At 46.7% G+C, this 18,194-nt stretch overlaps 1 protein-coding gene across 3 annotated transcripts; it reads right to left on the reverse strand.

Moving 5' to 3' along the window:
- Nucleotides 1–461: 461 nt before the first annotated feature.
- LOC119407089 (microtubule-associated protein RP/EB family member 1) lies at nt 462–18,188 on the reverse strand. 3 transcript variants are annotated; one of them, XM_037673921.2, is made up of 9 exons: nt 18,085–18,188; nt 11,765–11,932; nt 11,188–11,226; nt 10,845–10,951; nt 9,828–10,038; nt 8,990–9,111; nt 7,980–8,138; nt 3,432–3,473; nt 462–2,291 (listed from the first exon to the last, which is right to left on the reverse strand). In XM_037673921.2, the coding sequence occupies exons 2-9, from the start codon at nt 11,901–11,903 to the stop codon at nt 2,217–2,219; spliced, it is 894 nt and encodes a 297-aa protein (XP_037529849.1). In that variant the 5' UTR covers nt 11,904–11,932; nt 18,085–18,188; the 3' UTR covers nt 462–2,216. The 3 variants fall into 3 exon arrangements, with proteins under 3 accessions (XP_037529849.1, XP_037529850.1, XP_037529851.1); XM_037673922.2 differs by lacking the exon at nt 18,085–18,188 and adding an exon at nt 15,170–15,387; XM_037673923.2 differs by lacking the exon at nt 3,432–3,473.
- Between the last annotated feature and the right edge of the window lie 6 nt (nt 18,189–18,194).

An 18,194-nucleotide genomic window follows, 5' to 3' on the forward strand; every position in this document is an offset into this window, starting at 1 on the left:
AGGGTCCACGCGCCAATGGTAGGAGACCCCCTCCTCGATTTTAGAGAAGGCACGCGAGACTAGGGTAACACTTTGCAGGCAGTGTGCTAGTGTTCTAGAATCTTACCCCTAACTGCAGTATATCTCAGTTGATACGCTCGGTTTACATGGCGCTATTGATTTGCTGTAGTTGAAGACAACCACCTACCTAATTTCAAGGAACAGCTTTAGGGACCCAGAGCACCTATCAGTATGGCACATACCTCACATGCAAGCTGGCGATCCAAACTATTAAGGTTGGAAGCTGTTCACATTTGCATAACTTGTAATGGAACGAAGCTCCTGCGACATGTCACTTTGAAAATTCGTTTTTTTTTAATTTAGTGTTCCATTATAGTTTTTTTTTTTGCCTACATATCTGAATGTAGAAGGCAGGTGTCAGTTATTTCCTTTGAAAATCATGTTGGAACAAACTCTTCGAGTACAGTAAAGAATAGAGTTTCAGCTTTATTTCTTCACAGAGAAGGTTTATAACAAGTCAGATTTGCCACCAAGCAGATTCGCCAATGCTAACACATCGAAAAGCTATCAAAAAGAAAAGAAAAACCAAATCCGGGATCGAACATGTTTTATTGACAACTTCGCACCGCAAATGATCGCCAATGTAGTTTCACACCGGCGAGGCTCTCTTCGCATTGCATAATTTTACCATTAGTGTGAGGACTGCGAAAAAAATTCACGACAGAGCACAGCAGTGTCGTCGGATTTGCATTAGTCTAAAAAAAAAAATAGCCAAAAGGCGAAAGAAAACTGCAGTAAAAAAAACTGTGGAAAGAAGAGCCCTTGCGCTGCATATATAATTTTCTTAAACAGTTGCACAGTGATGAAAACACCAACAGGCCTACTAGTCCGTATTTACAGAGGTGCATCCGGGTTTTTAAACAGGAGAAAAACCGTAAAACTTTCAAACCAACCGCACAGCTAGAGAGGACGAAAAGCTACTCCGCTAATACTGAACTAGTGTGCCGTCTGGATCGGGTAAACCACGGACGCCTGTACAGGGACGCGATTTGGCAATTTAATGTTCTCGCAAAAATGCACTGGATCTTCTTGAAGGCGCATGATGCAATCAGCTGCAATGACCTATCGAGCACTTCTTGCCACCTAATTTGGACTGAGGGCCCTAGCAGAGGGAGTGATAAAACTAGTGAAGCCGGATACTATGGTCTCGTACGCACTATTCCATCGTGTCGCTGGCCCCGCAAGAAACAGGCACTGGCTGCGTTAGCAATATTGTTCAGTATTAGCGCAGTCGCACAGCGGTAGTCTTAGCTTCCAGTGGGAACACTACTGAATGCTTATAACAGTAAGGTCAGAGGATAAGGAGAGACTGCGTGACCTAAAACTCTGGTTATCAGGGAGACACCGACAAAACACTGCGAGGGAACGCTCGCCCACTTCGCGCACTCTTCCGTCCTCCATGTCGCAATCGCCGCGTCTTTCGAGAAGGAAGGAAAAGAAACGAGAGGGCGCCAAGAAAAATAATGTGGCCCCCGTCTGCCATTCGAACCAACCACAGCTATAAATATTAAACTCGACACGGTGTCGTGGCAATAAAAGGGGAGAAGTGTGTATGTAAAGAAACCACTACTCCTCAGAAAAAAAAAAAAAGCCTTACACAACATTTACACATGTATGCAAATCATGTGGGCTGCGCACATGAGATCATAAAACAATCTCGAAAATAGAAGGAAAATATATAAGCAACATCACAAAAAAAAAAAAAAACAGGCTACGAAGGAGCTAAAAATTTGGTTAAAACGAGAAATAAAGTGCCTACCCTCGGGAACAAAAGAAAAAAACTGGAAAGGGGGGCGGGGGTAGAAAAGCCGCAAGTTCACAATGTATTGCTTTGGCCAGCGGTATTTCAATGCCTCGTGGTAAATCATGTTTGGACAGTGTCGTTCACCCCCACACCCCCTCCATTTTTGCAGCAAACAGTAAGAAGTAAAAAATACGACCATCAAAGCATCACATGACAAAGAAACAAAAACTGAAGGCTCGGGGAGGACAGGTGCTTCGGGGGAGCCGAGAAAAGGGTCTCGACCAAAAACGCACTTCTAACAGTTTTTCACCAGCAGCATCCGATTGGGTGCGTCGTCTTTGACAGACCGAAAGCCAAAACGATAAGCTGTCTTTTGCAGAAGGTCCGAAACCAAAGGCGGATGAGAACACGATTAGTATTCTTCCTCTTCACCCCCGGCCACAGGTCCGCCGTCTTCAACGTAGTCCTCGGGAACAGAGAAGCCCTCCTGCGTGTACCACAATAGAGAAGCGATGAAAAATTCAAGCCACAGCTACCTAAAACGGACAAAATTCACAGTGAAAAGAATACAACAGCAGATGGAAGAAAGACACACGGCACAGACTCGCAAAACAGAGCAATGGTTACGTTAAAGGGACACTAAAGAGAAACAATTTCTCATATTAGTAAGTTACTCTTTCACAATTCCAAGATCACCATGCTTGCTGCAAGAAGAAGCTTGGTAAGCGAGAAAACTCAAGAAAATGCGGGTGGCAACGCCAACCTAACATTCCTGCACCTATCGTCGTGACATCATAGATTTTGATTGTCTACCAGGTCCTACGTAGTTCATAATCGGTAAAAATGAAGTACATTGTCCTCTGAGCAGGCCATAGAGTTAATATACCAAGTTGCAGAAAACTTCGTTGAGCCAATGTCGCCAAAATACAAAAAATACACTGAAATCTCCAACTTCACATTCAGACTTCGGCACGAAATTTAAGTGAAACTGACCTCGATTTTGTCTTCTATTGATGAACGTACGACGATAAAATTAACATTGAATTCTCCGAGTACAATTTATCCATACAAACCAGGTGATTGTTTCACTTTAGTGTCCCTTTAAACCTTCATTCATTGGTGCAGCTTTTTTTTTTTTGATAACGAATTACCAAATAGCCCATCCACAAGCACGCCTTGCTTCAAATACAAAGTTGGTGCAGTGCACAGAACTAGTCTATGCTGGATGCGTCAGTTATCTAAATCCTCGGAATGGCTTGTCTTAGTTTCGTCAGTTGCGAGAAGTGGGAATTGGTCGATTGGCTCTTCTAAGGCGGTGTCGAACAAACAAATTGTTAGACATGCCAGGAATAAGCAATATGTTTGAACTATCAGTCAGATTAGAACTAGCAACTTGCACAATCGCAGTGCATATAAGAGCGGAGCACTTAATGGTTAGTTCATGATAAGCAGGCACACACAAACTGTGACCTCTAAAAAACTAAATTTGGGTAAATCCGGCACCAATGAAATTCTGCTGAGCACACAACACCTCAATGCAGTGGTGCCTCGGTATACACAGTTCTTTACACTCACTATGCAAGCAGATTTTGAATTCGTGCAGTTCGGGTGACTGCGCACAACTTACGCGGGGTAACTGGCACTCGCGTTCACTTTCTTCACAGCCCTCCTGTCAGAGGACCAAGAAAAAGATGCTTTTAGTATCCTAACTATAATGCGGACTCAAACACTAAGTCAAGCCTGAGTAACCAGCTAGAAATATCAGATTTACCATAAAATACAACACTATTCCACATGCCACCAAGCGTGGTGCGATCTATTCTCATACCATCAGTTTCTGGGAAGCGTTCACATTTATATTTGAGAGATTACGCGCAACTAGCGCTAATGGAGGCACCGGTGTGTACAAGTGACTGCATTCTTCGCATAGTGCTAAGCATGATGACTAAGTACCCCAACAGTCAAACTATCTGAAAAATCCAGCCAGCTCCGTTTCGCGAATACTGTCAAAACAGCGAAGCTGATGCCCCTCCTTCATCAGACTATCGTACTTCTGTTTCTCAAGTCTTCCCTTCCGTGGCACTTAGCTTCGGCCTCTCTTGTGCAAGCATCGCAGTTGGCTAGGCGACGACATGCCCGTTCCCGCGTCGGCTATCGCTGTTGTTCACGTCGGGCGGCTTCTTCCTCGGGACCAGTCTTCGCCATAATGAAAGTGAAAACTCGCAAAGAACTAACGCCCTCCTTTATACTCCACCGAGACACTAACTGACCTTCTCGCAAAACAGCTGGATTCCTCCGCTGAGCCTCGCTCTCTCCCCTCTTGAAGCGCCTCTCATTGGTTCACTCTTTCCGCAAGGCCTCACTCTCCCCTTTCGTGGCGCACCTCTATTGGTTCACCCGCGAAGCTTCACTCTCACCATGGCGCAGCCCTCGCCTTACTCTCGCCGAACAGTGATGCCACGTGATCAGAGTTATGCCATCAGAGGGGGGGAACCTAGACTAAAAACAGCTTTGCTGTTAAAAGCGACTGTTCAAGAATACTGCCGAAGTGCGCCAAAGCCCTACAGTCCAGAACCAAGGCAGCCTAGTAGGCTAGTGCGCAACATGTGGGAGCACAGCAAACAGCATTTGTACGACACCAGCTAGAGGGTACATACATTTTACAGTCGACTGCCGATTTTTCGGACGCCCGATTTTCCGGACATGCTCGAAAATTCGGACGCTTTCGCGGCACCGTCACCAGCCCCATAGACTTCAATGTATTAGAACGTCCGAAATTTCGGACGCTGAAGCTATTCCGCGTCCGATTTTTCGGACTTTCTGCCCAAATTGCAGGTCCGAAAGGCATTATTTGAAGCCCCCACCTCTGCCGCGTCTATTATCTCGTAGGTTCGAACCAGCACTTTCGCGAGTCGATCTGTTTAGAGTCCGAAAGTCAGCTTTGCCGCAATGCCGAAGTGTTATGGGGTGAAGCAGACCAGAAATTCAAAGGGGCCGCTATCGCGGCGCCGTGCGGCGATGTTACGGATAAGCAGCGGAAATGCAAGGAGGCGTGATGGCAGCGGCTGGCAAACGCGCCAGTACGGCTTAATCGCTGACAACCTTTACGATAAGCATCTTCAGTTAACTGCTCGGTAGTGCAGGTGGCCTAGCGCAGTTGCATGCGTACTGCACGCATTTAATAGGCGAGAACCCAAATACGCCGCGCCGCCATTCCTGCTGCGTCTTTGTGCGAGACCGCTAAGTGCGCCGCATAGACGCGTTGCCTTCGCGGACGAAACCAACTCGTCATTGCCGCGCCCGTGTGCGGTCAGGAACTAAGTGCGCATCACGAACCCTTTCATGATAAATGCGTGCGTACGATAGAGCAACAGTAAAGTGACAGCGTCAGCTTAGTTGGCGATGTGCTGCACACAACTAGAAACGATCGGCTTCACACGGCAGCAAATGCTGCGTATCGGCGATGTGTGTGCACATCGTTTACATGCGCACAAGCATCAGAGAAAGCCGGACGAGTCGTCCGCTCTTCCGCCACAGTCATTGTGTTCCGCGTCATCGTTTACAAACGCTTAAAGGTGAACATTTGACAGCGTTCATGCGAGATAGCCGTAATCTATTCCGCGCTTTGCTGTTATCAGCGGCGCTCATCACGAGATGCAGAAGTGGCGGTTGGCACGTACGTAGTTAAGCGGGGTTCGCGGCAGGTACCGAATGTATTTGCGAGAGCCTGGGCGCGCACCAAAATGCCTGATAATTGTACTGGGAGGCATTAAAGCTATTTCAGACGTGGCTGGGACGATTTGACCGCTTCAGCTAAATAAAAAAAGCATGAATTTGATTTTTCGGACTGCCCGATTTTTCGGACGATTTCGCGGTCCCTAGGGAGTCCGAAAAATCGGCAGTTGACTGTAGTCTGCTGTGCAGGCCAGCAGTGGTTGCAGAAAAATGCCAGTTCAACAGCTTATCTTTAGTTATGTGGCATTGCATGGCATTTGACACTCGTGCACATAATCTTGACCCGCTTTCTTGACACAATCTTGACCAGAGTCATGTCTTCGTTGCCTCAAGGTATGACAAATATAAATGCTGGAGTTTTACTCCCCAAAACCACGATATGATTATGAGTGACGCCGTAGTGGAAAGCTACAGAATTTGACCACCTGGGGTACTCTGACATAAACCTAAACCTATGTACGCGGCGGGGCTCTAGGCTCTAGCATTTCACCTCCGTCAAAATGCGGCCGCCACGGCTGGGGTTCGATCCCACGACTGTCGGCTCAGCAGTCTGCCACCATTACCACTACACCACCGCAGTGGGTAAAAAGACCTGAAGTCCAAGAAATAGCGCATGATAAAGCCAATTATGGGAAAGCGCACTATTCCTTTTTCAATCGCACAGCAACAAAATGGTCGAAATTATAAACGAAAACTTTCACTGCAGACTTTTGCTGTTGTCCACAATGATGATGTGCGCTCGACAGAGTACACTTTTCAAGCAAACTCTCTGCACGTTCAAGAATGAAAGCAGCAGCGGCGCATCAATGACAGCCCCCCAGTGGACAACTCACTGTACAGTCTACTACAACCGAAGAATAAATACAAGCCCCCACCCACAGCCATCATAGTCCCACCCAGAGAGACTTTACATAGACGTTCCATCCAATCGCATTTGCTCATTTCCGCGATGTCCAGCACTTTTAGCGTGTTTCGGATAATTTGTATTCCCATGTTTCGCTGGTTTTAAGTCGAAAACTTGAAAGTACTGGCAAATTTCATAAGATATTCTGATATCACTTTTCAGTCAAAGGTTATATCAGGTAGGAATGACAAACCTTTAGTTTTCCATATGCATGGCATGTACATAAGCACAGAAAAAGTACTTACGGTTCGAACAGAAAGTACCGTATTTACTCGCATAATTTGCGCACTTTTTTTCGCGAATTTGGAGCTCCGAAAAGGGGGTGCGCAAATTACGCGGAGATTTCGCGAGCACATCTGAAATAACGCACAATATATAGTCCTAACACGCGCGATATAATACATTAAAGAAGAAAATAAATTATAGCGCAAACGAACGGTTTTTAACAGAATTAGCACGTACTTTAACCAGCCAGATTCGGTCATGCACAGTCTAGTCAGAATCACTGGTTGAGAAGTCCGACTGAGAATCATCGCCGCGGCCGCTGTCATCGCTTTTCCAAAGCGCGTCGTCCTTGGTTCCGTCGAGTGCGTTGAGGTGTCTTCTTGAAGCTCTTCGTGACAATGCTGGGAGTAACGAGGTGCCACGGCACGGCGATACCGGTGGGCCTAAGCTCTCGCACATATTTGAAAAGGTACTCTTCAACGGCAGGAAACTTTCCATGCTTCGGTCCTCGGAACGGTCTCCTTCTCGGTCTTGTATTAAAAAGCGAACTCTTCTGCGGCACGGTTCCCGTTTCCGTAGGCAAATTCTATAACAGTTAGCTTGAATTTTGCCGAGTAGTTATTGTAGCCCAGCGCAAGAGAACAGTGAAAACGCAACTGGCTGATCGCGAAACCTAAACTGCCTAAACTTCCGAAATCAACGAAGGCTGCGTCGCAGCGCGGACGCAGAGGAGGAGGGTCAGCGCGGGAAAATGTTGGCGCGACTGGCCCTCGCACGCCTCCGATGCAGAAAGTAGTCCGTGCCGTGTCGCGTGCATGCATTCTCACGGCGGGAGAACGCTCGAATAGTTCCGACAACCGGTGAACAGATTTAGGTGTTCGGGTACGGTTGGTACGGTCTCGGCGGTTTCCGGAGAATAGAACGAAGTAATCGGAAGAAGGGACTTCGCACTCGCAGCCTGTCTTGTGTATGACTGCGCTCGCCTGCTCGGTGAGGGCCGCGGGGCGCGGCCGTCCAAAGTATCCCCGTGCGCGCGCACCGGCGAGCTGGCTCGAGCGGGGCGGGGAGCGCAAAATATGCGAGTAAATGTTTTTTTTTTAGCAAAGCTGGTTAAATATTAGGGGTGCGCAAATTATGCGAGGGCGCAAATTATGCGGGTAAATACGGTAGTTTGCATGACTTTCTTACATAGGTGATTGACAAGCTGCAGCGGTTTTGCTGGCAGAATTTATTCTTGCGTTGTAACAGACTACAGTGGGGGCTATCTCGAAGCTAAAGAACATTGCTTCAGATCTTGGACAGGCCACTCACCTCAGTGGCATAGAGAATCTCTAGGATCTGGTCGACGACTTGGGACTTTCCATGCTTCTGTTCACACTCCTGACACAGGACCTCAATGTCTCGCAGCTTGCCGTAGTAGAAATCCCTCTCCTTCTCCAAGCCATCGACGGTTGTCTTCAGCTCTGCAACCTACAGAATCAACGAGAGATTAAGGAAGAGATGAACTTTTGTCGATGGCCCTCCGCAATACTTTTACTAATGCAGACACCGACAACACTGAAGTGCCCAGCGCCGTTGGAGATCGGGAGTCGCTCCAACCGCTTGTTTTCAGTTATTTGCGTTATGTCATTAGCTCACGTCCAACCAAGCTGCTACAATAAATGCGAGTGGTCACTCAGTGTGGTGGGCAAAAAAAAAAACGAAAATCTCGTGCAACATAAATTGCAGGCCCAGAACTGCTACACTGCGTACACGTGGCATGAATCGAAGAGCAGCAGCACGGGTGTGCGAATACAGTCTAAACTACCCACAATGATGGAGATTATAATGCACTGGATAAAACAAAGAGAAGACAATACACCATGCACTTTTGTATGTATTCCAGTTGCAAAATGTTCTTTAAAAGAAAAATAAAAGGATGAGCAGGAATTTCTGTTAGCATGGTCATAATTTAGCTGAACTACGGTTGAACCCCTTTACAAGAGGCAACAATACAACGGACAATTGGGTATAAGAGACACCCCTGCACCTACATCGAAATAGAGGTTAATGTGTAAATGATAGTACCCTGCTTTTATAAGAGACACCTCATAAGGGGCAAAAAATACTCCCCGGTACACTTCTCATATAAAGGAATTAAACTGTATACACAACTGAAACGTGGCTGCAGTGTGCCGAAACACTAGTGTGGGCTTGCATAACGTTTCCCCAGACGTTACCTGCCCTCAACCACACTACCAGGCCCCAAATCACAATTAGCTGGGCCTCAAATGCTAATGTATGCGAGTTCGCATCGCATCAAAGTATTTGTGCTTCCTTGCCTGGTTCGTGAGCTCCTCGAGCCTGTGAGAGTCGCCGACCCCTGTGCTTCCGGTTATTCGCGTCGCCGCTCCAATGGGCTTCGACACCGGGGCATTGCGCGTCATGGGCTTGGTCGCGTGCACTGCACAGGCAAATGACAAGAGGAGACTATGTTACACCCGCACCAAAAATGGCAGTAAAGTCATGTGCAACACATTTACAGGAAATGAGCAAAGAGGCCTTTGAACAACAAAAATGGCATTTCCATCTGGTAGCTCATGAACCCTAACTGCAACATCAAAACAGATGCTTCCAAACTACAGCATGGCAGCGACAGGCTGCAGTTTCAATCACTAATGACAGAACACGGACAAAACACCAAATGAAAAAGGCTCACATGGAATGTGAAACAGGCGGGCAAAAACTTAACAGTAAAACCTAAGTATGGATAGAGATGCAACGAATTATCAGGCATTATCAGACAACATAAAGTAAGCTAAATCTGTCTCATTGCTTTTATAGTGCAACAGATATACATTTCTATCGTATATCCAACACAACGAAGCTAGTTTCGCATCAGATGCAACTGTGTTAAAGCGCAGTTTGACTGAACAAGGTAATCATTGAACTCTGGAAGTTTGCATGTACACTGGATACCTGCAGTATTTGATTTGCTCAAGAACCAGCACATGATATCTATTCATTCACTATAACTTGCCCAAATACAAGAGACATGCTTCTCATTAAAAAAATCAAGTGTTAAGCACGAGTCTGGCGACAGGCTTAATGAAACCGCCTACTACGGATAGCAATATGTATCCCCGAGAACTTTTTCGCTGGCCAAATCCAGAACTTTACCTGGCCGTGAAGCAGCAACCTTGTGGTTGTTCGCAATACGAGACGTGGCGCCCGACGTTCCACCGCTGCCAATGACAGATGTGTTGCCTCTCGCCTCGACGGGGTCGTAGGGACGGCCATCGTAGTTCGCATCAAAGAACTTCTTGAACCACTGGACAAACTCGAAGTTGTCTTGGAAACGTCCCTTGATCAATCTGTCAACTGGGATGTTCTGGAACAAACGAGTGAAGAATACGATCACTTCACGTGCGGACGTGCGGCCAGAACTGCATGTGTGCTGGCAAGTAAACCGACCAAAGCCCCCAACACGCCTCTCTTGCCCCCCCAAAAAAAAAATTCAGTTGCCCCCAAAGCCAGCCCTATATCAACAGTACAACAAGTCTGTTGATTATAGGAGAGTGTGCCATGTGTAGGTAAAGTCAAGCAGGCATGCACTCCTCAGAGGGGGACCAGGGGAATCAAACATAAAAGAATGCCAGGCCTGCACGAAAAACGCAGCACAGTGACAGCAAAAGCTGGAGAAGCCGCCTTCATTCATCATTTTGCAGAGAAGTGACATATCCACCACGCATCTGTAAGGCATTACATCCACTTTGTTGATGCTGTGGCTGATGAATTATGGCTGAGCCCTTTGTAATGGATGGGAAACTTTGAACCACCCACTCATTATGCAATTCACTTTGTGCGACTGCCTGTTGTAATTTTACTGTTCTACCACACTACATTACATATGTTAAAGCGATTCCCTGCCCGACATGACGCCTGTATAGGGTCTTTTTGAGAAGGAGTTTCAAGCGCCGGCATGGCTCTGCGGTAGAATACTAGATTGCCACACAGAGTACCTGGATTTGAATCCTGCTCGATCCTGCATATTTTTTTCTCATTGTGCGCAATAGTGGTTACAGACACCAGCGGTGGTGGCGGACAACTACACCACCAAAGTCAGCAGTTGTGATCTCAGAACAGCTTTCCCCGTAAGAGGGGATTTTTATCTAAATTGCTTAGTGGTTGGCATACCTTGTCGACGCCCACTTTCTTGAACGAAGCCTGGAGCAGCTTGAAATTCTGGATGTACTCGTGTTCAAGATTTGTCTTGAACTTCACTTTTTTCAAGCTCACGCAACCTGAATGCAAAACAAAATAAAATAATGCGTTAAGAGTTGAGGCCCGACACAAAGATCGGTTCAAAGGTGCCACCTAGATTGAGCACAAAAATCTAATTCATCTCAGAGTTATGGTATTGGTCATTCGCAGCCGGTACGTCTGTATTAGCTGTACATGCTTATTTCAGGCAAGTCTCAGATGTCAAGTTTACCAATTCCACTTTTGACATTATAGAAAACGCAAGCAATGCACTCACCGGGAAAGAGCATGTCCATAAATTGACAGTAGGCAGCTCCTGCAAAAACAAAAGAAAAACATAGCAAGTTACTGAAATGATCTTTGGTGATAAGCAACAGTAATTGCTAAACTGCGGTGCAAATGTCCTTCCTAGCTACGGACATGCGACAGCGGGGTGCTTTCATCTGAGATATGCACCAGGACCATTTGCACTAAACACAGCAGAGAACGGACATTGCTATTTGGCTATCGCCAATGGAAAACATGCAATACACTTTCAACCGCACTATGTTACATGCGCTTATGAAGTTAAGATGTTTATCACGATAGGGTTGGCAAAAATATGGGCACGCACGTCAGGTGCTATGTTTGCCAAATGCGTGCCCCTAGCTTTGCACCAACCACGACATCACATTCACATCGAAGCATTGGCGTTTCATCATGAAGATTCAAAATGAAACTTATCTTGGTTTTCTCCTTTTATGACAATGCGACACAATTAACCTACGACAATGAAATTAATGATAAAGCCCTGAAAGAATTTATCCATGCAAGCTGATTTAGTGTTTACCATAATTGTCCTTTTAAGCTCTCACCTGAACAGAGTTCCTCAATCTTGGTGTAGTTTGTGCGGAGGCAGTCATTGACCCAGTTCAGCATGTCATGGCGACTCAGGTTTTCTGTGGTGGCATTCGTGGCGTGCACATTCACGCACAAGGGGCCCTGCTCTCCCATGGCGACACCTTCGGCTGGCTCCCGGAAACCTGTGAGGTTGGCACACGCGGCCGATTGTGACAACGTACATTTGGAGAACTACCCTAACAAGTCAGCGATACACGTTAAATATTTGGAGTGGTGGGGCTCCGGATTGGTTCTGAGCACTTAAAGGGGTACTGACACGAACATTTTCAGTTGTTTTTTTGCTTCAAATGAAAGGTCAAGCCCTCAAGAGCCTAGAAAAGGTAGTGCTAAGCACGAGTGCGCCCTGAAAAAGTAATTACAGCATGTTTTTAAAAGCTAGTTTCGGTTCCTACTGCACCCTGACGTCACAACACGGTATGAGCTTCTCGTCACGTGCTCGCACAATATATAGTGACGTTTCCACGCCCACTCCGCACCGTGGCTTCGTTGGTGATGCACAAGCGGCCATTTTGAAAGTTTTTATGATGCACAAGCGTCCATCTTGGAAGTTTTGGTACCCAACGTCATCACAACTAGCCAGACTGCTGCGTGAAGTCACCAGAATTTGTACTGTAGCCTGACGTCAAGCTAGTGTCGATGTCAGTAGGTGCGCCATGGAAAAATTGACTTTAATATCAAATTAAAATATCTCATCAGCATTTGCTGAGCTTCACACTTGTTCAGAGCCATTTCTGCATACAGGAGATTTGTATAGCAGAGTAAACTCGCCTTTGAAAAAAGGTGTCAGTACCCCTTTTAACTCCTCTACGTCTGTTGTCGGGCCCGTCCTGACAACAAAACACTGCCGCAGCGATCAGTTGTCGGGCACTGCCGGAGAAGCCCTTTCATGGTTGATTCACGCATACAGTTTCTCAGTGCATTATGTGCCATCTCTAAAAGTACAAGCAAACTTCTTTTACTTCATCTTTTACTTTTGAAGTTTTCAGTTTCGGACCGGAACGGAAGAAAGGTGGAGGAAGCTTTCGGACCAGAAAGGGTTAAGGTTGTTTTAACAGCACCTAAAATTCAAACACCCGAGCGGTTTTGTGCACTCAGGTTCAAAAATCTGGTGTCTTGACCCTTTTAACATTATATCAAATTGCATGATGAATTTTCATGGTTTTAATGAGGCATATTACTGGTGGTAAATGCTTACCACATGACTACGGTTTAGACCTTACTCAAAAAACAAAGAAAAGTCATTTTAGCACAGTCGAACTCAGATATATCAAGCCTGGAGGGGACCACCAAAGAGTTCTATCTGTAGGCAATTCAATAGATGAAATACTTTATATATCGAAAATATAGAAAATTTTACAACTGTTTGATATGCACAATAATACCCACAATGTGGGTTCGATATACACGGGTTCGACTGCACTCCTTTTATGTATTTGCTAAAAGTAAACTTGACGGCAGAACAAGAAGGCAGAAGTGTCGTGCAATTGCACAATTTGACTAGGCACAAACTGCCATTATAGACAGAGCGGGCGACACATACCGTCAGTCAAGAGAAGTGCAAGCAAGCACACGCAAGACAACAGTTTACTCTTTTGTGTCTTTAGTCTCTTGGCAAACGCATTCAACCCCTACGAGCGAACTGCGGAGACAAGCGGACGCCACATCCCACACGACATCGTTGTGGCGACCCGGAAAGAGCCCCCCCCACTCCCCTGCGACAGCGGCCGATGGCACCCACAGTCCACACCCACACAATCTAGCTCTGAAAGTAGTGCACCCTCCCGCTCTCCTACCCAGCGTGCATTAGGCACACTCCCGTTTTGACGCCGCTGACTAATCTGCAAGGCCACATCTCGCGAGACAAGTGGTGCCAGGCTCATTGAAAACGACAGCTTATTCAAGGCAGCAACAGAAATGTAGATATGTGCTACACCTACACAACATAACATACTCGTGTTAAAGGGGTGCTAAATAAGAATGTGTAGCTACTGTGTCCTTCTATGGTGCCGAGAAAGCCATTGTTACTGTGAGGAGCGAGCGAAAAATGTTAACATCGGTAGCAATGCCATCCTAACACAAGCTAGCCACGAAGTCGAACATTTCAACTGCTCTTTTTCTTTAAGTAAAAATGGACACCATTATATTTCAAAGCCTAATGACAGACTTCGAAAGTTACAAGAAGTTTTAAAAGTAAGGACTATTGCAAGTACACGAAAACGCTGAAATCTGCGACTAGTACTGACATATTAGTTGACGTACACCAACCGAAGTTTGAAGTCTGCGCTCATGGCTCAGTTCTATGGAACCCTTTTATACACATCTCATTGAGAAGCTTTGACCTTTTCAGAGCAGCGCCCGATTATCTATGCAGAGATGTAGGTGCAGCACAATTTTGTGGGCACAGCTTGCACTGAATTTGCACGTTGTCACCACATAGTATTGCCCAACACAGGACCCATTTTGCGATCATTCTGGATTTCTTTTATTAACTGAACAGGCAAGTTATACTAGCTATGTTTGCTGTGCTATAACATTCATTAATTTGATATGTGCTAGTACTTGGAGAACTCTCACTGTGTACTCATACTATTCCGGACATAGTAGCGCACTTAATGAAATGACCGGGCTTCCTTCATCCCGCCTAACAGGCAAAACTTTACGATTACTGCAAAATGCTTGCCAAGGTTGACCGCGATGTAAATGTTCATCTCGGCATGATGCACGATACTATTTTACAGGTACAGAGATACAATGTACACAACAAACTAAAGCCCTCAAGCTTGTCGAATGAGGTGGTGCTTGGTCTAGAACGCTTCAATAGTGCAACCAAAATCTGACCATAAGTAATTTGCACGCAGTTTTTTTTTTCCGCACACACAAGGATACGAGTGGACTGAATGTTCACCAGAAGCAACCAGACGCACAATGCCACGACCTGATAACACACACATCACAACGAAACCAGAAAAATGAACGATAAATCAGAGCTCCATTATGCCAGTAACATAATGCCCTTTACGGCCACTATTCTAACTGGAACAGGCAAAATGAACCCTAAAAGTAATACGCAAACCACAAGCTAAATAACAACGGGATAAAGGTACAACAGACAACGAAATTCCAATAATGTTGGGATAATGATTCAAGCTTATCACGCACTCACAGCCGCACTTATCTCTACACAAAGTGCTATCACCATTCGACATGAATGTGCCCAACAAATTGTAACGACACACTGAACAATAAGCGCTGTGCAAATAAATCTATGCTATCCAAAATACAACGGCTGCCTACTAGCTGTGAAAATCCACCCGCTATTCTCAAGAAAATGGCGCGACAACACTGCTTTTGCAACTTACTATTTCCGCTCGGTGTTGGTCAAATAGCAGATAGTCGCACAAACAAAATAAATCAAGAGCATTAATTCAAATAAAGGGGTCAAATGTGGGGTTTAACTTATCAAGCCTTTAGGGAACAAATATGAAAAATGTACTAAGGAAACTGCAGAAAAAGCTGCCCTGTTCATTGCATGCCAACCAAGAATACGCCGACTCGTTCTTTCAGTCTTCTGAATTCCAGTTACATCACCACTGCGACCTTTAACGCTAACGCCACGACGCAACGCGCGAGTAGACTGAAAAAAATGACTCATCAGGATTGCTCCGTCTACGAAAACACCTGGCATTCGAAGGAGACCGGTTAGCGCGTACCTCAACCCGACTACGTTTGCAACGAACACATCGCTTCGATCATGTCCCCGCCGTGTCAACGACGTTACGACACTTCGGCATCGACATTCGCAAAGGCGTCGGCCCGAGATTATCAACGCGCATCGAATTAAAACGACTTCGCTTCACGGAACGATGCGCTGATTTCGTAGGTACCGTGTTGTATCACAACTGTAGAAGGCTAGTGATTAAACCGACAGGTACGACCAGCGCTGCTCGAAATAAGGTACACTGCAACAAAGAGACCAAAGGTTTGCGACGCGGCGGATACAAGCAAAAAGAGGCACATGCTCATGAAGTTACAACTGCAGCAAAAAAATGAGACCGCTAGCCAACGCAACTTCGTGGGCACGCGGCCAAGCGAGCAAGCAGACGGTGCACGTTCGCTGACGCGTACTGGAATATGCAAATGATCGCACAACGGGACTTGTACCCGCCTTATATAGCGATCGGGTAGCGCACATTTTAGCGCTGTGAAAGACACGGCGCGCGAAAGGGATTTCCGCAGTGTCGCTCGGATAATACAGAGCTCAGAACGGCTTTGATGCAACGACTAAAAGGGCGAGATATTTTTATAAGCTCCGGCAAGAGAGAATAGACCACCGTCGTGACGTCACAGGAAAGCACCGGTTTAAAATGAAGCCGAGTCAACGAAGCGCGCTCGAGTAATGAGGACGAACATCCTGCAACGCAATTAGCCCGGCGAGCAGCGTCGAAAGATCGTTTTTCTCACAGTTAGTAGTAGCAGCGCTTCGCAGGGAGTTTTCAACGGTCCGTTGCCACAGCACGAGAAAAACAAGCGCGGAGGAATGCCTAGACGTTTTTGACAAGAGCAGCAGAATCCCCCCCCGACTGCCCTACGCTTCCCCCCAGGCCGGAAACACAACGAAAGAAACAAGCAAACTTGCCAAATGACCGCGAACTTTTTTTTGTTTCTGACAGTACTGAGGTATGGACGGCCCGAAAACGCCATGCTCCGGCCCGCCCGAGCCCGGCCCGGTGTTCCTAAATGTGGCCCGTACCCGGCCCGGGCCCGAAAGGTTTGGGCCCGGCCCGGCCCGGCCCGGCCCGTTTCAGCTAGTTATGCCTTGAGCATAAAGGAGGCACTGTCCAACCTTCGGTTATTGTGAAGATACCTGCCGCACACAAGATATTTTCTAGAGATTGTTTTAGGAACTTCTTTCAGTGTCACAACTTTCACCGGTACTGTGTATACTTTCGGTGAATTACGCGCGTAACACTCTTGCGAAATGATTGCAGGGCAATATAAAATATAATTGGAGTCCTAGCTGGCTCTTTCATGTACGCACGCAGTGCTAACCACGCAATCTCATTTTTGCATTTCAAAGAACAACTACAAAATATAATACCTAAGTGGCGAAAAGAGCATGGCAGACATTTTTAAATTGAGTCTACATCAACTGCAAACGAGCTAGGGCTGTTGAGTAAAAGTGGCAAGTCTCCTGCAAACCTCATCTATTGCACAATGCAATGGGGAAAAAAAAACGTGCTCTATCTGCTTCTGGGAGGAATACGCCAGGCTGGGCAGTGTTACATAAATTAAAGCTGTCGTGTTGACTCCTCGGCAGGCAACTGCACCCAACCTACACTACGTTTTCGTGTTCAAAACAACAAGCCTCTTTGTCCCACCCTTCTTCCCGAGTCACCGCCACCGTCACCGCCACTCGAGGAAACGAGTGTCTCTATGGTCTGGCGCATCGCCACTAGTAATGGGAAAATCAACAACGGCGTTTGCCCTGGGATCTTGCAATTAAAATGCACGAAAAACAGCTCCTGAGATACTAATGACTCACAAGTCGCGTTGGCCAGTCTACGGGCATGCGAGCGTAGCTGCATAGTCGAAATGTTTCTCTAGATACAAACGCGCACATCTTATACACACTAATCTAGGCAGTTTACCGTTGTTTTCCTTACACGGTACCCAAGAACGTCTTTCACTAAGTATGGAGAGGTCGCACCGGAAGTTAACGACGTTAAGGGCAGGCAGGTAAGGCCGGCGTCGAGTGATGGCATTATCCCCCACAAGTGTCAACACTTCAAACGCTCGTTTCCGCACGACTAAAATGTGTACATACGTGCATCGGTAAAGAGGCTCGCGTTGAACGTGTACTAGCCCGCATGCACGGTCCTCGGAACGGCAAAAACTTTGGCGGGGCAAGCCCACCTCCAGGGCATGGAGTGGGGTTCCCGAAACGTCGCAGGTCAAACCAACTTGACAGGCGTGCACCTGTTCAATTCGCAAACATCCCGCGCGACAAAGCGAAGCGGTACGTTTAAATAACTTCACTTGGGCTACCCGTTAGTTTGGCGCGCGTTAAAGACCACCACGCCGTAGGTTCACGGGGCCGTTTTAGCCGAGCTGACAGCTACACGGGAGTGTACCAGTAGTGTCCCACCACCTAAGCCTACACGCCGGTGGTAGATACCGCCACGCCAATCGCCACCAAAGCGTCGAGCTGTCACCGACAATGCGGGCTAGACAACATGTAAAGGTAGTGTTCGTTAATCGATAACGTCCAACTCACCGATTACACAGAGAGCTGCGGTCAAAGTAACGCACCCGCACAACGCAAAACGGCTCTGCACCAGCTAGCACTTGCGCCGTTTGCGCTATGGAAGGAGGCGAAACGAGTCC

This window comes from Rhipicephalus sanguineus, chromosome 10 (assembly GCF_013339695.2).
Source record: "Rhipicephalus sanguineus isolate Rsan-2018 chromosome 10, BIME_Rsan_1.4, whole genome shotgun sequence".
Classification (NCBI taxonomy): domain Eukaryota; kingdom Metazoa; phylum Arthropoda; class Arachnida; order Ixodida; family Ixodidae; genus Rhipicephalus; species Rhipicephalus sanguineus.

What these genes read in the sequence shown, in the direction of transcription:
- LOC119407089 (XM_037673921.2), bottom strand. Translation starts at nt 11,903, where the DNA reads ATGGGAGAGCAGGGCCCCTTGTGCGTGAATGTGCACGCCACGAATGCC. An exon ending in GGTTGCTGCTTCACGGCCAG is followed by an intron (nt 9,112 to 9,827) that starts GTAAAGTTCTGG and finishes TTGCCTGTGCAG; the next exon opens with TGCACGCGACCAAGCCCATG. An exon ending in GCGAGTGCCAGTTACCCCGC is followed by an intron (nt 2,292 to 3,431) that starts GTAAGTTGTGCG and finishes TGGTACACGCAG; the next exon opens with GAGGGCTTCTCTGTTCCCGA.